The sequence below is a fragment of the Motacilla alba genome, chromosome 14 (assembly GCF_015832195.1).
Source record: "Motacilla alba alba isolate MOTALB_02 chromosome 14, Motacilla_alba_V1.0_pri, whole genome shotgun sequence".
Classification (NCBI taxonomy): domain Eukaryota; kingdom Metazoa; phylum Chordata; class Aves; order Passeriformes; family Motacillidae; genus Motacilla; species Motacilla alba.
In genome coordinates this window covers 7509224-7529982 of record NC_052029.1, presented here as the reverse complement: position 1 = coordinate 7529982, position 20759 = coordinate 7509224, and the positions used below count along the sequence as shown (strand labels likewise).

At 42.6% G+C, this 20759-nt stretch overlaps 2 protein-coding genes across 3 annotated transcripts; both read right to left on the bottom strand.

Moving 5' to 3' along the window:
- Positions 1-125: 125 nt before the first annotated feature.
- Positions 126-6891, bottom strand: NTAN1 (N-terminal asparagine amidase). 2 transcript variants are annotated; one of them, XM_038151107.1, is made up of 10 exons: positions 6700-6891; positions 5589-5691; positions 5436-5501; positions 4753-4861; positions 3727-3800; positions 2467-2520; positions 1621-1674; positions 1001-1098; positions 635-784; positions 126-441 (listed from the first exon to the last, which is right to left on the bottom strand). In XM_038151107.1, exons 1-10 carry the CDS (start codon positions 6778-6780, stop codon positions 262-264), a joined length of 969 nt encoding a protein of 322 aa, XP_038007035.1. In that variant the 5' UTR covers positions 6781-6891; the 3' UTR covers positions 126-261. The 2 variants fall into 2 exon arrangements, with proteins under 2 accessions (XP_038007035.1, XP_038007036.1); XM_038151108.1 differs by having other exon boundaries at positions 635-748; positions 6700-6888.
- A 1327-nt stretch (positions 6892-8218) lies between these two features.
- Positions 8219-20759, bottom strand: RRN3 (RRN3 homolog, RNA polymerase I transcription factor). The gene is made up of 18 exons (XM_038151653.1): positions 20627-20759; positions 20395-20498; positions 19876-19932; positions 18948-19037; positions 18731-18860; positions 18226-18285; positions 17711-17774; positions 17171-17240; positions 15441-15539; positions 14748-14843; positions 14173-14308; positions 13270-13400; positions 12518-12648; positions 11556-11740; positions 11171-11279; positions 10601-10753; positions 10300-10387; positions 8219-9902 (listed from the first exon to the last, which is right to left on the bottom strand). The coding sequence occupies exons 2-18, from the start codon at positions 20485-20487 to the stop codon at positions 9744-9746; spliced, it is 1851 nt and encodes a 616-aa protein (XP_038007581.1). The 5' UTR covers positions 20488-20498; positions 20627-20759; the 3' UTR covers positions 8219-9743.

The window sequence follows — 20759 nt, the reverse complement described above, 5'->3', positions numbered from 1 at the left end:
TCTCTAGCATTGCCACCTCTACCTGCCCATCAAATTACTGCACTGGAGCAACAGAACCTAAACAAAGCCAAATTCTTACTTCAAAGAAACCCTGACTTCTACATAAGTAATGCAGAAAAAGCAAGTTACTTCTATCAAAATATTTTATTTTGAAAAGCACAGGAACAATGGTATTTGTGACCAGCAAGATGCTATTTGCAACAAATTGCTCTTCCTGCAAGACTGTATTTCCTTAAAGCAATTGTGGGGGTGGGTTCCAGGTTAGATTTTGTCAGAGCAAACCTGTTCCCACAACCCTTCTTCATTTTTTTTGTAGATTCGAGGCTTCCTGTCAGGAAACAGGGACCGAGATGGAAATGGATGTTCTTTTAGAAATGTTAATGTAGATCTAATGTGGGAAACAAAGTGGGGGGGCTCAGCCAGGGGTGACGTGGAAAGGTTCTGAAAAAGAAGATGGGAGCAAGAGCTGCTTGACATTCAGGATACAATGTTCTCATTATCCTGCCCCTCTAGAAGGATATTCCCCACCCTCCCAGGGACAGCAGTGCACTGGGAAAAGTTTTGACATCCTATAACACCCCCCTCTCTACTCAGCTAGTAGGCAAAAAAGCCCAAACCAGTTAGTTTCGGGTACCTGTAAAATCTGTGCATCATCTTGCTCCAGCCAGAAATCCACATGTGGGAAAGGCCCCCAGAAATAAGGCCCAATGCGGAGCTGTTCTGTCTTCGCATCGTAGATGTTGGTCAGCTGTAAGAGCACAGGAGGCTGCAGGGGCAGCCAGGGCTCCCCAGACAAGGAGAGCTCCCCTCAGTCTGGCCTGGCCCACACCAGCTCGGCCCCGAGTCCCTCCAACTGCACTGACACCCCCAGCTACTCCAACAAACACAGCGTGAAATGGTGACCACAAACCCAAAGAGCTACCAAAGATACTCTCCTCAAACTCTGGATGTTTCGTTGCTCCCAACTGGTCTCCCCATTTTCACCACCCCTTTTACTCACTGGTGCTCCTGTTAAAATGTGGGCAGAACGCAGATCCTCATCCGGCCCTTTTACTGGGAAGGTTGCAGGGAAAATCTCTGCTGTTTTAACATTCACAGCTGGTAGGAAATAGAGATTAAATATAGCAAGAATTAATTGTTTTGAGGCACTTCATTACAATGACCCTGTACCTAACAAAACTGTGTTGCAGAACTGCAGAACCCATCACACATTTTTGTTTCTCAGACCCCAAGCCTGTGACAGTAAGTTTTTACTTCATTTCCTTTGGCAGCATTTCAATATTCCAGAGATGAGTGAACTAATTAGAAAAAACACTGAATAATCAAAGAGAAGAAGATTAAATTCTAAGCATAAATTTAGTGCAGTAGCTTGATGGTGATAAACTCTTAAATGCAGTTAAAGGAAAAAAAAATCTGTTTGCATTTGTACACGGCCTCTTCATGTGTGCATCTCCCCAGCTGGGGCATCACAAGAAAAGCATTTCTGCCTATGCCTCTGTCAGCGGTATGCAACTTTTAGGGTGGACTTTTCTCATTCATTAAAAGCAGTCATTTACTATTGGAATCTGAAAAGCAATCCAGTGACCAAAAGAAAATTCAATTCTAATTTAACTAACTCACCTATTCCATAAATTATTGGAAAGTGAATATCCTGTTCTTCTCTGTCATTTAGTTCTGTAATGAAGAAAAAGAAGTCAAACTTGTAGGGCTTTGGATTTTAGTCTGAGCAGCATTTATTTAACTGCATGTCACTGGAGAGCAAGAGATCTGATGTTGCATAAGACAGAATAAAACAAGGAAGCCTAAATGAAATACGGAAAAGAAGGCAGAGGTCAGTAACAACACACGTGGGACTTGGAGCTGTCTCCTAACAGAACAGAAGCTCCAGCCAACTGCTTCTGCAAGGACAATTTCCAGGGGAAAAACCACCATGATGCCAAGGCTGAAAGATGTCAGTCACCAACACCTCTGACAATGAAAGAGGATGCAAATGTGACTTCAACACCATACAAAGAGAAGGGAACTCCTCCACATGACATCACACACTATGAACTAACTGAAGTTCATGAACTCACTGCTCCCTGCAGGGAGGCAGGTCCAGCAGCCCAGCAGAACAAAGGTCTGTAAGTGCCCTTCTCAACTGTAAGATATGCACGGGTACAGAGACTGTTCCTTGGGATAAATGTGCCAAAACAGAGACTGTGCCTTGGGATAAATGTGCCAAAATAACCTGGCCATCACTATGAGTTGGTTGCACTGCAGCAGCACTTGGTAGGAGAAAATGCCCCCTGCATTGGCTCTCTGACATCACCACACACACACCAACAGTAAAACTGAAAATCACGCATCAGTTGGAGGACTTGTGCTGTTCTCTCTGACAGGACAGAGAAAAAGCCATGTCTGAGAAGTTCCCTGCCCCTTTATTTCAGGAAAGGTGCTTCCAAACCCAAGGGAACATTTTCTTACCTGTTACACAGAAAGTTACTAAATGAACATCCTCTGGCTGGAGGTCGAACGCTCCTGTGATGACAAGGACAGCAAAAATGTCAGTGAGTGGGGGCAGGGCACTGCTGTCTGGGGGTGAGGGGCACACACCTAAACCCCAGCCCCAGGTAAGGCAACACTGCAAACAGGGTTCTGCACATTTGCTTCAAACTAACAGGAATTTACAGAGACAGGCCGTTTGTAACAGCAAAAATCTGCTACGAAAGTGCGCTGCCACTTACTCCTTCTACTGACACTGGCTTAGCTCTGGCATCACATCAGCTCTGCTCTAGTCTGCTATACATTTAGCAGGTTATATTCAAATGCTTTTTTCCTAAAATGTTACATAGATAGTGAACAAACCCGGTCTTTCATCAACTGTAAATTAGTTCTGCATTTCACCATCCCAAACACCAGAAAAAAACCCTCTTTTAAGTCCTGATAGCAATACAGCATTACTGATTCAAATTGTACCTTGACGCATGAAAATCAGAAGGTTAAAGTAAGTTAACCAAAATACTTTGTTCTGCACAGAACTCTCACACAAAACACCCATCAGGTGTCACAGCCACAAGGCTGCATCCCAGGGTGTTTGGTTTTCCTTTTTTGTTTATCCCCTCAATCACCTCCCTCCAATCCTGCCCCATCCCTGCCCCCTCCCTGCCCCCTCCCCACTCCAGTGGGGCAGAGGCCTCTCCAGAAGAGAGGAAGTGCTTAGCACAACCCAGGGCACTCCCAGGTAAGCAGGTACTTTACATTTCCAATTGTTAGTGCAGCACTGCCATCACTCCTCTGGACTATGGATTTTATAAACAGATCTGACATTTTTCATGAGACAATGCCAAACAATAATTAAATTTTACCTCATCACATTAAGGTATGAACTGACTGGTAACTGATGAGTGACCCACATGTACAGATTGGGAGAGTGACAACACTCGCCCATGATCCCAAGAAGACGAGCAGGAATCAAAGCCCAGCTGAACTGCACCCAGCTCTCCACACCAAGTGTGAGACAGGGAGAAGTGACAGGATCAGACCCTGTGGCCCAGGCACTGACCATGGGCAAGCCCAGCAGTCCAGCCCCTCTCCAAGTTCTCAGAAAAAGTCCCTTCATGTGAATCCACACTCCTTTCCAGTAAATGACTGGGGACTCAGACTACAAACAAACTCCACCCAAATCCAGACAGAACTTTTTTTTTTTTTTTTTTGGACATGAGAGTGGAAAAAACGTGAACTTACTAAGAAGCTGATTAGTAAGTTTTTGTGATAACTGCCTATCATCATTGAAACCTCCAACTAGGTGCACTTCCAGCCTAACAGAGATGGAATAACAGGAAACAGCAATTAAAAAGACATCTCAAAATGAATGAATAGCTTTACAAAATAATCCCCAGCCCAAACTGCAAGGCAATCATTAGAGAAGCCTCAATTATTACAATCACATGCACCAAGCTGGTTTGCATTACACAGCAAGTTATGATAATTCCATTCTGAAAACTTCAGGGATCACCCAGGAAGTGGCACGGGAACAGGAACAAGCTTGAAGAGGCATTAAATACATGCAATTCTAACCCAGGGGTATCTCTGGCACCTCTGGTTTGGACTGAACTTTGTAACCATCTTTCAGTTAATTGAACTTGAAGATTTTTGATCCCATGACCTTCTCACAAATACTCTGGACCATGCAGCAGGGTTCTTCTCTAAGCAGTGTCTATGTAAAGTCCTTACAAATCGTAATCTAAGTTCATGAGCTAGCTTTTGCTCTTACCAAACTACAGGGGCAAAACCCTCCACATCCAGAAAGAAGCTTGTCTGCTAAATTCTGTTTCAGAGCTTTATACCCACTGGCCTATCCTCCACACCATCCTTTTTTTTTAATGTGGACTTACAAAATTCTCTGATAGATTGTCAGATGCTGAAAAGAATTTACAAACACTCTGAAGGGAAAAACAGAATATAAACCAAAAACCAGTTATATGGAAAATTTTGCAAATCTGGAACAAAGTTAAATGGGAAACAGCAAACACAAACCTCACGGTGGCATTTTACAGAGACACTCTTCAGAACAGAACCGTGCTTTAAACAACTGCTAAAAATATCCCCAAAATCAAGGAAGTGATTTTCACTTTGCATGCGGCTGCTGATTGAGAGGCGTTTCCTGCACAGTTCCCTTGTCTGAACCCAGCACAATCCCCTCCCAACTCCCCTCCACACCAGCTGCAGCAACCTTTGAGAGAAGCAGAAGAAGGAGGGAGCAGAGCTGACCTGCCACAGCCCGTGGAGTTAGAGAAGGACTTCACCGAGCTCATGATGAGCGACACCTCGGCCTCGGTGTCCGAGCCGTCGCAGTGGGTCAGGCACGTGGCTCCGCTGCCTGGGGAAGGCACAGAACAGGGACTGGGTGACAGTGGCACCAACCGAGGCAGGCCCCACTGCTGCAGGGAGAGCTGCCCCACCACTGCCTCGCTCCCCTCGGCACAGCAGCCTCCAGCAGGGGACAAGACTGGGGCGAGGCAGCAGCCCCTGCAAGGACCCTTCTAAAACCAGCACAGCTCCTGCGAGGGTACAAGTGCCCTCTGAACAGCAGGGCACATCTTAACAGGCAACATCGCTAATGTCAGAAATCCAGGCACACAAATTCCACAAATTCTACCCCTGAAACGTCCAAACCCTGCTCTGCCAGACTGCTGAACACAGCCCAGGGCTGCAATGCCACCGGCCACAGGAGCAGAGCAAGTTAAAATCTGCTCATGGAGCAGGAGAGCACAGAACCTCTCACACTAAACACACCAACTCTGAGCCAGTCTTTAGTTAACACATTATGTGATTTTTGGGGACTCAGGTTTGTATTAATGCAACTGCAGTTTATTTTACTAATGCCACATAAACCAGTACTAATTCCTTATTTCAGGGGTACAGGCTTTGCTCTGAAGGTCCTCTAGAGATACCTGTGTGTCGGAGCACAACTATGTGGCAGGTAGTGGCATCATCTGATCCAAGAATGGAAACAGAACCTATTTTAAAGGAGGAAAACACTTTAAGAACTCAGCTCTCACAAACACTGCTTCAGTACAAGAAGAAACATTTATGTTCCTACACACCATCTTTAGGGGTAGTCACTGCAAACTCTCTCTGCTGGACATAGAGAAGGCCCTTGGGTTCCACGATCTGAGCTGGCTGACTTCTCAGAAGTTTTGCCTTTTCCTAAAGATAAATGATAACAAATACTACAAATGATAACAGATATTACAGTGGGAGAATTCTCAGGTGTATCCATTACTTCACAGAAACATCACCTCTGAAAAGCAAAGGGATTCAGGTCAGAGAGAAACACATGTGTTTTGTATTACAGAGTATTCTGAATTTTGAAAGTTTTTTGCTTTCGTGACACTGACCAAGTTAATAGTTAAATCCCATCATTCCAGAGAGATACAAAACACCTTTCCCTGTGATATGGACCATAAAATGGAGGCACAATAAAAAGCTTTTCAACTGGGAAAAGATTACATTAGATAATACCAGAACTGATCTTGGAAGTTTAATCAGAACAGAAAACTTGAAATATATAAGTTTCAGTCTTCTCCTGCCATATTGCAGCAAATTTATTTTGCACTTATCAAAATACTGTTGTTTATTAGCTTGACTGGTGTGTGGAAAACCCGGATTCCTGGGCTATGACTACTGCAGTGCTTCCTCACAGACCTGCTGGGGACAAAGTGAATTTCCATTCTGGGCTCAAAACCACTTCACAGCTTCATCAAATTTGCCCTGGTTTTCTGCATAATCTCTGGGTCTGTAAAGAAACGCCTTCTGATGTGAAACAGCTCCCCAAGCAGCTCTGCTCACAGTCCTGGCTCGCGCTCCGCCGTTAGGATTATAACATTTATACCCTGGAAGCAAGGTCAGCACCTTCCTCAGAGTGCCCGCCTTGCCTTTTATCGCCAGTTTCTGTCATTTCACGCACGGAGTGCCCGTCCCGCCCCGCCGGGGCACCCCCACCGTCACGGCTGAGCCCCTCGCCGACACCGATTGATTTATTTTCCACCACCCCGCGGCTCTCGGCTGTCAGAGCGCGGGGAACGCGTGGGGTCGGGGCCGCCCCTGCCCCGGGCCGCTTCAACCCGAGACCGCCCCGCTCCCTCACCCGCCCGGCCGTGGCCGCGGCTCCCCCCGGGACCTCCGGCAGGGCGGGCCCCTTCCCGCTTTCCTCACCTCGAGGTGCGGGTGGGCGCGGATCATGTCCCCCGTGGGCCGGGCCAGGTCGACCCGCGCTCCGTTAACCAGCAGCGGCATGGCGGCGAGCGCCGGGCCCGGGCCCGAGGCGGCTCGGCGCTCCCTCGGCAGGCCGCGCCGGGCCGGGCCGGGCGGCGCCGCGCGGGGCGCTGGGAAGGCGCGGCCGCCGCTCCGCCCGCGGTACCGCCCGCGGCTGGGCCCGGCCCGGGCACGGCAGAGCGGCCCCGGGGCGACGGAAACACCGCCGGCCTGGCGGCCCCGCCTGACGACTTTAACGCGGTTACCCTGCAGATTCCCGGCCGCTGCGGGGCATCCTTAAGTTGCGGTATGAAATAATAACACTTATAAAGCCACAAATTTACAAATCACTGAATTACTGAGGTTGGAAAACACGTCTGAGATCATCGAATCCAACCTCTCTCCGAACACCGCTGTGTCACTGTACCATGGCACTGAGGACCGCGACCAGCCTGTCATTAACTGCCTCCAGGGACGGTGACTCCACCATGCAATGGACAGCCCATTCCACTGTCTCATTCCACCCTCTCTGTGAAGAAATCATTCCCAACGCCCAACACAAACCTCCCCCGACACGGTTTAAGGTTACATCCCTTTGTTCTACCACTGGGTGCCTGGGAGAAGAGGCTGATCCCCGCACCACCATCCTCTGCCCCAGCAACCACCAGCTGGATTTTCAGACAATCCCAATTTTTCCTTAAATATGAGGGTTTTCTTTCCTCCAGTTGTCTGTGGAAGATACTACAAGGAATAACCATGGTAGCAGCAGAGTTAATTCACCCTGCAGGGAATGTGGACAGCCAGGCACCAGGACTGCCCACAGCCCAGCAGCAGTAAATGCCCAGGACCCCAGCTCGGCCTTTCCATCCACCTTCACAGGAGTGAACTGTCCCTGGAAGTGTCCCAGGCCAGACTGCATTGGGCTCTGAGCAAACTGGTCTGGTAGAAGGTGACCCTGCCAATGACAGGGTGGTTGGAACTAGGAGATCTTTAAGGTCCCTTCCAACCCAGGCCATTCTATGATTTTATGATTCTATAGAAGAATAAATGCTTTCTTCAAAAGATACATTGCATTTCTCATGTGAGACAAAGCTGCACCTCAGGATGAGAGTTCCTCTCACAGCTATTGGTATCTACAAAGTCTCTTCAGCAAAACACCAGCACCTGCCAGCACACCTGCCTGCCATTACATGGAGCAAACCAGAGCTGTCACAGCAAAGGTTTCACAAACACTTAAACAAAACTGTGTAACTTCAGTACAGACAGTTCAATGTCTGCACATTACTTATGGGTTTGGTTTTTTTTTTTGGCTTTTTTTTTTCATGGTATGTGGAAGCTCCTGAATCACATAGATAGTATTAAAACTGGGAAAGTTTTACACACCCTCATGTTGGAAATAGTGTCTGAAGGGCATCTTTCAAAGGATGTTTTCCCTGCTGTTAATCTGGGGGTTCATCCGTGCCAGGAGAAAATGCAGTTATTTCAGATGGACATCTGTTGTTTATTACTCAGGACTGACAATAAAGAGGACTACAATTAAACCCAAAACTTCTCAGTTTATACAATGAAGAACAGATTCATTTATGCACTTTGCAGTGTCATCCCCAAAACTCACTTCTGCAATCTGTCAGAATGAACACCCCAACTTTGAGAAGTCAGACTCCACAGAGGGCACCTCAGTTACACACAGATGTGCTTTTCTCAAAGATGTTAAGAATTGTACTGTTTGCATCAAACTTTATTGGCTCCAAATAAAAATGTTGTCTTGAAAGCCTTCAAGTTCTAAAGAAGGGCAACTGGAGTTTAGTCTTAAATACATAAAATTTTCAACTAAATGTTACAAGAATAACATTTTTTTTCCCATTGTTTATATTCTTACTCAAATCTTAAAGCCAACAACCATGAAAAGAAGACAAGATACTTCTGCAGAAGAACTCTACACTGACTGACAGACACATGGACAACACGAAGACACCACTGACACCATCGCATCCTTTCCACAAGGGAAGATTTTTTTTTTTTTTCTATTTTCAGCATTCACATATAAACTTCAAATCTGGCAAATAAATACCTGTCTTGGAGTGCTTCACAAGCACCCCAAAGAAAACTATCTACAAATAATACATTCAGCTACTCCCTCATTTTCAACACTTCCAACAACCATCACTTTCACATGTCTGAACTTTCCCAGCTGGGAAAGGTGTAAGTCAGCTACAGATTTAAGGAGGGATAATGCTTTCTGTCTGAGTACACTTCCCACTAGCAAGTGGCTTCACCAAGCATGGCTCTACAGACAGGAGAAGCTGAAGAGATGTGTGTGCAAGAACCACTGCCAGACTGGATTCATGCCCTGCCTATTGAGAGATCTCCTGGTTTAGGGCAAATTTAGGAGGAAACTTCCGAAGGGGTCCCTCTAAAAAGCAGATTCAAGCAACGTGGCTACTAACTGCTTTATCCCAGTACAGAGTAAGTGAAACCCAAATGCAATCAGTACAGGTTTTTTCTTTCCACTTTCTCGAGCCACACATTGGGCACCAAAAAATGGCACTCTAGGACAAGAGATCACACCATTACTGTGAAACCAGCTCAAGAGAAGTCATCAGAGTTGGAACACTGACAGTGGAATTCTGGCCCCCACACAAATCTGCAGGAAGAAACACCAGAATTTCACCCCTGATATATAAAACCTTGTAGAGAAACATTAGTAAACAAAGTCTTGAAGAGCTGGAAAAAACTATTAAAAAAAATCCTTCTAAGTCATAAAAACCATTTCAATGTGAAATTTGTAAAATATCACCCTATTTATTCTCTAAGCTTTTCTAGCAACACATAACTTTACTATAACATATCTGTAGAAATCTGATGAGTAAGAAACAGTAATTTTTTTTAAACGTAGTTACTTAAACATTTGCCAGTTTGGAAAGTGGAGCTCAAGTCTCTTTCCAGAGCAAAACATTGCACACAATTTTCAACCTATTCCACATTTTCCCTTCTGGTTGCCCGTGTCACAGCGGGTACGGCACGTAACAGTCTGCAGGGGAGCCAATGCTGCTCACAGGGCTCCGTGTGTTGGACTCATAAGAATTTGGTGCAATTTCAACCACACCATCATTTTGAGGAGTTTCTCCTTTCAAAAAGTCATCGTCTTCATCTTCAGAAGTACCCTGCAGAAATGTAAAAGGATCAGTGAGAGCAGGAAGATACTGTCAAGTCTTAATAGAGACCTGGATTTAAACTGTGATAGTCACCACCAGCTGGAATGGTAAGAGAATTAGATGTACTCTGATTATGAAATATGGGAACTGAACGACATCTACAGGGTAGATTTCCCACTGACATCATCATGTCCATTTTCTGAGCACATTCATAAAGCTTTCACATGGCTCCTGTGCTGCAGAAGAGGGAAAAGTGCTCTCAAGGCAAAAATTAATCAATTCCTAAAACTTCCAAATTTCAGTCTCAGTTTCCCCTAAATGTATAGTGTACTCTTATCTACTTAAAAAAATATTCTGCAATAAAAGCAGCTGATAGCTGAACTGTGTTTGGATCAGGGAAGATTACCTTTTTAATGGGCTTCTTCAGATTCTCAAGATCTTCAGCACTCAGCTCTTCCCAGAACTGATACATAGGATCAATGGTCTTCTTTGATCTGAGAGAGGAAACAAAGCACAGAATGAGTTATTGTATTCACAGTAGGGATACATTTTAATTTAAACCTATGATAATCTGGTTAAAATGCAGAATATGAAAGGTACAAAGGATCAGAGAGGAAAGCGAATGGCAGAAACACTGCCAGTTTGCTACAGGCTGTATTCATTATTTTCTAGAAGGCACAAGGGAGTTGTTCACTTTTCAATTATACCTTTTGAGTATGTAGGGGTCAAAGGGGAAGAAGCTGTCGAGGGGGTTGGTGCAGGTCTGTACAAGGTCTCCCCCGGTGCCGCTCCGCACAACGGGGATGAACTGCCTGTTGTTCCTCTCAATAATTGTGTAGCAGAACACCAACTGGTATTTCCTTTAAAAAAGGAAATAAAGAAAAGATAAGCACTTCCAGCACACCGAAAGCAAGATTTTCAGATGGATGCTATGAAAACACAACGTTATTTTTGAACAAATATCACTTCTATCTTCCATTTTCCAGCTGATATTAGACGTTTGCAAGATAGTCACAAGGAAGGGAGTCTGTTCTCTTCCTTTAAGCTCCTATAAACTTTATTCCAAGTACAACCATACTGGCTCCACCACAGAGCAATCCATTTCTTAGGACTGCAGGATTCCATTGAAATTAACCTAGGAATAAACTTATCACACCTGGAATATGGGCATGTTATGACTCAGGTAATATGCAAGACTGTGCCTAACAAAACCCTGTGCTGGTTTTAGATACACACAAAACCTGTACCAAGCTTTACTGAAGTAAATGAGCAGGTACCTGGTAATGGCAGCAAACAAGTTGACAACAGAAGGGATACAAATCTTCAGGGGGTTTAGCTGACACATGACAATGCGCTCAAAATTTAAACTCTGCAGATATGACAGACCTTCAAAATAAGAACAATTAGCAAATATAAGTTAGATATCATAGAAACTGAACTTAGTTGCTAAGAATTTCCAGTGTGACATGCATGCACCCTGCACACCACCACAGAAGCACATTCTTACAGTGGAGGTCTGGCCCCCACATGTGTACAAGCCACCTCATTTTATTTAGAGCACAACAACATAAATTTGCCATCAGATACTTGACTGAATTCACCACTATAAAACATAGCAAAAGTCAAACTTCTAATGAATCCTTTCAAACCTAATATACTCACCTTTCCTTAAACTTCCATCCAGAAGTTGTTTATGACGGAAAATAAGTGTATAGAACACTGCCTGACATGTAGAATAGAATGGCCCATGGAGAGCTACATCACAGTAGGCATTAGCTCCTTTATCCTGATTATCAATGTATTTATGCAGCCAGTTCACCAGAAGATCCAGACATGCTTTTACTGTACTGTAGTGCAGGGGGAAAAAGAAGTGTAAAAAATATCATCTGAAATGGTGTTGAAAAGATGTTCAACAAATATTCAAGAATCTCAGCAGTTACAAGAACATCAGTAAGAAAATCTCTTAGTAAAAGAATGATTCTGTTACAAGCTTTCTCCTTTATCTCAGCATAAAATGAATCAATCAGCACTGAAAACCCCAGACAGTGAAAGGACAGGATGCCAGAAGAGATGAATCCATGAACACACAGTAAACAACCAGAATCCTTGGTTACAGGTAATACAGAGCAATGCCTCCCATGTCTACCAGGTAATTCCAATATCCAACAAATTCCAGTGTTAAAGTCACCACACCCATCCTGAACAGCACAAAAATATAGAATGTGTACATAAAAAGGAAGACATTTTAACCATTCTTTATCAAAATACTAGAACAAATGATCTCCCCGTTCCAGAGCCTGCAGAAAGTACCTAACACTGGGTACTGAAAACATCAGATTCTGGGAATCCATGAATGCCTGAAGTCAGCACAAGCTACCCATGCTCAGCACTTCTTGGTTAGTGAAGCCCTAAACAGCAAGAGATGAACCTCAGCAATCATCAGTCTGCATCCTGCATGTGTTTTCCTGGAAACTTCAAGACAATACTGAACCAGTATTGTTGAGAGGACAAACAAGACTCTTGATTCAGGCTTACTGACAAAGCAGTGGAATAGACCCATTCTCTACTTAAGCTCCACAATAGCATGAATTGTTTGGTTCTGCTCATGTATGAAAACAACTTACACAATGGGAATAAATTTAGCTCTTGCCAAGAAGCTGCCAATATAACTCCCAGCAGTCTGCCTGATTACTGAAGGATTGTTTGGATCCTGCAGTTTCTTCCAAAGATGCTCCAAAAATGCTTCAGCCAACCCCTGGAAAAAAAAAAGATACATTGAAATTGTGAGATGACACTGCTTAAGCAACAGATTCCTAACAGCCAATTCCCATAATTTCCATAAGCAAACCATTACAAAAATCTACCTATAACTGCAGGAAATAACCACTCCTTCACAAGATGAAAGAGCACTCATTTCTGTGTCTTTTCCTATACTCAGTTGTAAAAGAAAGAACAATAGTTTGTTGAATGGAGGGGTGGGGGAACAACAAACAGCAGACATGATTTTCAAATCAAAGAGCTAACAGACAGCCTCTCTGCAGTAGTTTTGGGATGCTGAAGAAATTTGCATCCCATGTCCTGGGTGCAAGAGTCCAACTGATACTTGTCAAAGAGATCAGTTTTAACCAAGTTTGTTCCTTCACACTTGCTAAGATTCCATCTGTAAGTGGTTTATGAACAACATGGGAAGAGCAACCATAAAGAAGAAGAAAGGAGTAACAGAGAAGGAAAAGAAAGTGAAGATACTAATGAATCCTGATGTACTTGCTATCTTCAGAGTAGAATTACAGCAGAGAATACTGTTTTGTAAAAGAAACCAAAACAAGGATGCAGAAATGACAGAGGACACTGCATTTTAAAACCAGCTTTTACTCACCAATTTAAAGCTACAGATGTAAAACATGAAATACTGTACGTGACATGAAGCATGGGTTGGTAAAATGAGCTTGTCAAAAACAGAAACCAGATCCCGATACAAATCCTTCGTGTTGCTGATGTCGAGCTTGCCTACACAACAAAGAAACAGAACAAAATGAGACATTTCAGGGTTTTTTTCCCTGCACTCATGCTGCTGAAGTAGTATTTATATCTTTCTACACCAGTAAGAGATATGTAAAGAAAAACTGTCAACCTGACTTCTCAGTTTATCTGGCATCTAAAAATCCAGGTGTTCAATTCTACTGCTTTTTAAGGTGGTGTAAATGAAGAATCTCTGTGTGAGTGTGCACATATATAAAGCTGCTAGACATGCAAACTTTGCAATAATGTGTTAGCTTAGAAGAGCAAGAAAAACACAGAAATAAATCACCTGACTTATGTGGAGAAGATACAGCATAATGGTGTCTAAATATTGTTTCAAATATATAAATCTAAGGAATTCAAACCCTTAGTACATAACAGTGAAAGATATTTCCTTCTTCTTTTTTCTCCTGCAACAAAGCCAATTGATTGATGTGTCAGCTTGTTTTGATCTACTTCCAGTCTTTGTGATGTTGAAAGGATCCATAATTCTAACACTCAAGTAGAGCAAATGACAAAAACATTTATATCCTACTACAGTCTGGCTACAGTATCATGTTAATGGAATCAGAATGTCTCCAAGTGAAGACTAAACCTCTGAAGTCCTAACTGTACCTCTCCCAGCAGAGGCAGGAATGTGGATTACAGCCTGCTAATGGCAGAGTTCTGCTCTATCTCGCAGTACAGAGAGAAAGAACTCCTCTGATGTGTTTCTTGCTTATTAGCAAAACAAATTTGGTTACAGAGCAAGTGTTCTCACCATCCACATGGCAAACATCTCTAATGTATGAAAACAGGATGGTCATCAGGATGTCCAGGCGCTCTGCAAGAGGATGGGCCATCCTCTCAGTATCAGGAGAGACAACTTTGTTTCCTTTTCTGTCTTCATCTTCCTCCTGGTAGATAAAATGGCACATGCAGCTTTTAAATACACAAATCACAGAGACAGCAATTATAGGAAAAGTCAAACTAAATTTACCTTTCAGCAATATGCTAAAATTTCATCTTTTTTTTTTTTAAGAAGCAGTATCTTATTATACAGTATAAGGAAATTTTTGCACACTAAGCCAAGTATCATGAATTCTTTAACTAGCTTTACTGCACAGCTGCTTCTGTTTTTACATAATGAAACTGATTTGCTGGATGTAGCACTGGGTGTTACATAAATAAAGTCAATACCTGAGAACACACTGATCATTTGTCAGCTGTTCAGGTTTCAAGAGCAGCAGGCAGTGCAGTAACAACAAACTAATAATGAATTTCTACACTTAGCTCATTGCCACTTCAGAAGTGATAATTTTACTAAAAAAAATTTAATAGAACAAGATAACCAACCATGTCAAAAAGTCCCTCCTCTGTAGATTTTTCCTCACTAGCACAGTTATTAGCAGTTTCTTCAGCATCTTCAATATCTTGCTGTGGAGTGCTAACCTACAATTGCAAACAAGAAAATAATTTCTATAAAACCATGACAACAATATGAAATTGGGTATAATTTATATAAAAGACATGACACATGAGTAAGTTCTTGACTAGATTTGGCCCTGAACTAAATAAACATTTTTAAAAGGAATGATGTGCCATACACGAATGTACACTCCAAACTTCCTGAAACTTTACCTCCCCAGCATCCACTCTCCCCAGACTGTTACACAGTGATGCAAAAAGCCTCCATCATTTACAGCGCTAGCCCTCCTGCCTTTTTACTTCACAGAGATCCTTTTATTTCAAAGAGATGACACAACCAATCAAGCACACAAAGGGAGGCACATTCACGTTAGTGCTGATCACCACAAGACATTTGGATTCTGGCAGAGACTCCAGGCAGGGTGTAACAGCACACACCATGCAGTTACCCTCAGGTGTGGGAACACCTTTATCCTGGGAATGAAGTGTAAATTTGGCTGGGTTTATACCCATGACCACAAGGGCATTTTTTGTAGAGTCTAAAAATTAAGCGTATTTCGTTTCCTACTCCGTGTATTTTAATGCCAACCTTCCATAAAAGATAACACAGAATAAACTTACATCCAACTTCAGCAGCTTTTCAATAATAAGCTCCAGAATCTGAAGCCTCAGAGTTGGAAGATACACAGTAACTCGCAGCAGGTTATGGACATAACATTCCTATAACACACAATTAATTGGTATCAATAACAGTGTTAACAGAAAGTCAAATTTCTGCAAAGGACTTCTAGAAAACTTGTTTCTTAATTTGTTACCTAAAGACCCAGAAGTAGGTTTAAACAGATTGTGTTCCATCAAGAGTAAGTCAATGTATAAACTAAACATTAACTTTCAGTATTGTGTGTCACCATTAACTACTTGATCTGCTCTTTCCATGCAAATTTTCCCCACTACCTCTAAATAGAGTGCAAAGATTCTGTAAGAAAAGTTACTCATTTTCAAAGGAGTTTAGGTCTAGACTTCCTTTAGGAAAATGAAGCATATGCTTCGCTGTACCTAGAACCAGCTCTATATGCCTGAAATGAGACCCAGTGCATCTTTATTTCAGATTTATAATAATATACCTGCAGCAATTCTAAATTGTACAGCTATGCCTCTTCAGTCATTCTGATTATAAATCAAGCAGCTTAACAGACAGGTTTTGTGAGCCCACCCATGCATACACAAATATGTACAAAAGACAACGTTGCAACTTTCAGAAAGAAAAACTGTCAGGTCACTGCATACAATCAGGCAGAGTGCCACATTTAAGTACACCACAGTCTACTGTGAATTAGCATTATAACACAACCTTTAATTATGTGAGCACATATGATTTTTCCATAGGCCATCTTGCTCAGTTTTTCACAGGCTTGGTCAGTACACAAAATGGATAGAAAAAGTTTAATGAGAAGGTATTATTGTAAATATTTAACAACAATGCATGGACCATATTTTATTACACTTCATTTGAGCTTCGCCCTGAAAACAGCCATGCATTTCTTCACATCTTGTCCCTCACTGAGCTGCTAAGTAAATAAATCTCCTAATACCACATAAGAGCTATTATCCCTCCATTTTACAGATGGGGAGCTGGTGCTTAAAGTTATTTGGATTAAGACAATAACAACCAAAACATAAATTTAAAAAATTGCAAGATATATAAAGAAGTTTGGGGATGTTTCAGCACTTGGTGAGTTCAAAACACAGCTTCAACTGAACTTAGCAGGAGGAGCAGGGCTTTGCCTTTCTGTAAAGTGAAGTGCCAACATATCAAGTTGGAACAAGTAATCAGAATGCCCAAACAACAGCTATAACATGTCAAAGGTTTCCAGCTTGTTTTTCAGCACACAAACACTATGCCAAAGCTGTAATAAAACAACTTAGGGCTTTACTCTACTGGCAATTTGGATTTTACCTGTAATGTTCATTGTCTATTGTTTGCTTATCAAATTCCCTGTTCTCCTGACAAAGACTTTCCAGGCTTGATAACAAATGAGACAACCTGAGACTCCTCATCAAGGAGGCCCATGGTGTGCATTAAGAAAGCAATCCAGTGGAAAACATACGTGGTGATGTCATTAAAGATGAGCACAATGCTTGTGCACAAGGAACTCAGAATGCTTGGACAGCCTTACACTAAACAGTCACAACCCTATACACAGTTATTATATATGTAATTATTATATATACAACAATATTCTTCAAAAATCTGTATGGAGTGCCATCAAATCAGTTGTAATACTATAAAGAACATTTACACATTTAGATAAACAAGTGAACAAATCAACAAAAATAGTCACAGCTCTTACCAGAGTTCTTTCTGACTTATTAATGAAAGGAAAGAATTCCACAAGTATCGGCATGAGAAACTGTGGTGTCCTATAATTAATTAAAAACCAAAAATCAGACCTAAAAGTTATAGGTTTGCAAATATTGAACTCCAGCACTCTAAAGATGTACTGGAATAAGCTTATTTCACAGGAACTTTATTTTAAGCTAATCAATTGTATAAAATGTGGTTTGGCAAGGATCACTGGATAGATAATAAGTGGCAAATTTTCATAATGCACTTGTTAGAAGCCCCTTCAAATACAGAATATAGAATACAGATGCCACTATCAACACTTTTCCTACTTGCAATTTCTGTTAACAGGATTTTCAGTCGCTGATGCCTGACAGAAACTTCATAATGTTTGTATAAAGCATTTTACCAGTTAGTTAATACTGGGAAAGACCATGCCATGAAATGAAGTGTTATGCTTCCAATTAAGAGAGGAAAAAACCCATCAGTTCCCAAGCTTTAAATCTGCAAGGAAAGGGCACACAAACCCAAGGGATTCTGTACTTACGAAGGAACGTATCTTGCAACAGTTTGCAATGCTCTGTGGCATGTATCAAAGTTTTCAGAAATGTCTAGAGAAAGAAAAAAGAATTCTTATGCACTTGGTAACAGAAAACTAAACCAGGAACCAGTAAAAACAGTTCAAATCAACTACACAATGGAAAGATTCCCAAGGAAACTGCATTTGCCAAAATGTTCTTTTGCAGGGGTGTACATGGAGGTAAACAAAACAGAAACCAAACAACTCCTAACTTTTCTTTGGCTTTGAAACTATCTAGGGCTAGGAATGTTTCCCTATGCATTCTATTCCTGCAGATACTGCACCAACAGGAACAGTTTCAAAGTAATAAGGAGTGGGTCAGCACACCACTGATTCGAGTACAAGAAAGTCTTTGACTTGGGAATTTAAGGATGTTTCTGGATGTTTTACTGGAACCCAGCTCAATTAGGAGCAACGTGCACTGGATACTTTTTTAGTAAAGGCACTACAGCAGCATATATATCTATATCCTTTATACTCACTTTCATCATCATCATCAGAATCTGAAATATCCACATCATCTTCTCTGATGGTTATTCGAGCTAGCAAAAAAATGAGATTATTATATCAAAACTGTATAAATCTTACAGGTAACAAATTCAATAGCAAACACACTGACCAACAGTTTCCACCAGGTCTAAAACATCAAAATTAGCCACAAGACTTTCTTAAAGACTGTTATAATTACAGAATCAGGAGGTTCCTGAAAACATCTGACATGATCCTCACACTTCAGCTTTTGGTTTTTTAGTACTAAAAATATTATACAGTTCATTCATTTCCAAGACATCTACAGAACAGGATCTGTACTAGCACCTAGAATATGTCTTCTAAAATCTAGGTACAGAAAACTGTCTGCATGACAACCAATATGAAAAAACTCAATAACCTAATAATTAATTGTGTTATGGACTGTATTTATCCAGAACTTATCTATCTAGGGATGCTGATGAGCAAGCAAAGACGAGTAAGAGAGAAGTAACTTACGGGGGACAAACTGTGACACGATCATCCGGAGGCATGGCCTGAGATGGACAGTTTGTGCTGACACAAGATTGCCAAGAAAACCCAGATATTCTTCCACTACCTCTCGGCTCCTTCTCAACCACGGCAGCTTCTAAAAGTAAGCAAAGATCAAGATGTCAAAGAAGGATGTTTTGAGTACTAAACTTTTAATCTTCCCATGTAGCAAACAGATACTTACCAGCAAAATGTTGACCAGTTGTCCAAGCTCTTTGGTCAAATATGCAACAGAAGCTCGAAATTCATGCAGCCAATTAATGATCTGGGCATCCTTAAAATAAGCAGAAAAAATAGGTAACTATTTCAATGAACAGTACAACCTATTAGGAGAAAATACCAAATTCTTTAGAAGTCAAAGATTAGGACTGTAAATAGAAATTGTTTTCACACTAACATGAAAGGAATTTCAGTTTGTGCCCTCATCAATGAAAGTTCTCGAATGCAGAACACATTCATGCCAACTCCTAAACCAACAGCCTGCCATGAAGGCTTCAGTCAGACTGAGCAAGGCATGAAACCTCCCTCCCACAGAACTTAAAAGAAATTATATTCCATCATCATTTTCTTTTCTCTTTTGCTGTAGTTTAAACAGAAGGGACATTCAAGTCTTGAAACAGCAAATGTGGCAGGTACTTGTAGATATACAGAAGAGCTGTGAAACAATACTTCTGGTTGTTACTACTAAATGCATATGTAGGTTACTGCCTAACGAAACCAGATTTAGTGAGAACAGGAGATAAAATTCAATGCAACTTAAAGGCTATGAAAGCCAGAAACCACAGTCTGATCTACAGAAGTGTCTCTGTAATCAAGCATCAGTGACCTAAAAAGATGGTATCTGGAACAAAGACAGACTCAAAGGGTACAGCAGAGTCAGTAAGGATGAGACATCATTCATAAAGATCCTGCACATACATATATGTATTAGTAGACATTTTTTCCCATTTAGAGTTTTAATTCTGATGGTTTCTGCAAAGAAAAAAAGCTGTTAAATACAATTTAAATGTTTAAAACAAAGGATTTGTCTAAGCACCAGAATGACTTGTCTGGTGATTACACTCAGACAGATGAACTTTAAATCATTAGACCCCTGACTATCAAAGTCTTACCTTTATGTCTGGATCTGACAGCTGATGCTTTAACAACTCAAAATCTGTAGTGTCACCCTAGCAGAGGAAACAAAAATAAATAAATTACTTTTTTTTTCTTCAGTAAAAACTACCAATTTCATCAATGTATCTGAACAACCAACTATTGAACAGGTACATCAAGAATACAAGACAGCCAGCTCAGGAAAGCTGAAGCAGCAGTAACAGGGTGTTGTCCAGAAGACAACCGAGGCTGCTGGCTCATTTTCAGCTGCTCTCCATGCAGACACAGCTGGATCCCTGTGCACATAAGCCAGGCTTCACATTCACCCGGCCACTCAGGTTGACTCACGGGGGAAATCTTTTCGCTCGCACAGCAATACCGCCTGGCACAAACCTACAACGCTCAGCCGCCTTCAATTTTTTTTTCCCTAAGCCTTCAGGCACGGTCTTGCGTAAGGCGAAACGAGTCTTCTCACGGAATGACCCCAGGAACCGGCAGCCCGGACGCAGCGCAGGCCCCCGAGAAGCCGCAGTCACCTTTTCGTACTTCAGCAGGATCTCGGTCAGGGTCCCCCCGAACCGCACCGTCTTCCTGGGCGGGGAGCTGATGAACTCGTCCGCTCCCAGCATGGTCACGGCGCCTGCGGGGAGGGGAAGCCGCGTGAGCACCGCTCGGAGGCCCGGGGCACCTCTCGGGCCCCTCCTCAGCAGGGAGAGCCGCAGGAGCCGCTGCTCCCCTCCCGAGGGTCCCCCCCGCTGCCCCCCTTGCCTTGCGGTGGCGGCCGCGCCCCCGCTACCGGGGCCAGCGGCGCCTCGCCCCGCGCCCCGCGCGTCCCGGCTGCCCGCGCCGCCACATGCCGCTCCGGCGGAAACTGCGCGGCCGGGCGGAAACCGCGCCGGGA

Excerpts from the sequence above, each read along its gene's own strand:
- RRN3 (XM_038151653.1), bottom strand. The coding sequence starts at position 20,487 with ATGCTGGGAGCGGACGAGTTCATCAGCTCCCCGCCCAGGAAGACGGTG. Across the intron at positions 14,309-14,747 it reads AGGAGGGACTTTTTGACATG|GAGGAAGATGAAGACAGAAA; the intron begins GTTGGTTATCTT and ends TTTATCTACCAG. Across the intron at positions 11,741-12,517 it reads GCTAAATTTATTCCCATTGT|TACAGTAAAAGCATGTCTGG; the intron begins GTAAGTTGTTTT and ends CCTGCACTACAG.
- NTAN1 (XM_038151107.1), bottom strand. The coding sequence starts at position 6,780 with ATGCCGCTGCTGGTTAACGGAGCGCGGGTCGACCTGGCCCGGCCCACG. Across the intron at positions 4,862-5,435 it reads AGTTGTGCTCCGACACACAG|GCAGCGGAGCCACGTGCCTG; the intron begins GTATCTCTAGAG and ends TGCCTTCCCCAG. Across the intron at positions 785-1,000 it reads ACATTTTAACAGGAGCACCA|CCCTGGCTGCCCCTGCAGCC; the intron begins GTGAGTAAAAGG and ends TTGTCTGGGGAG.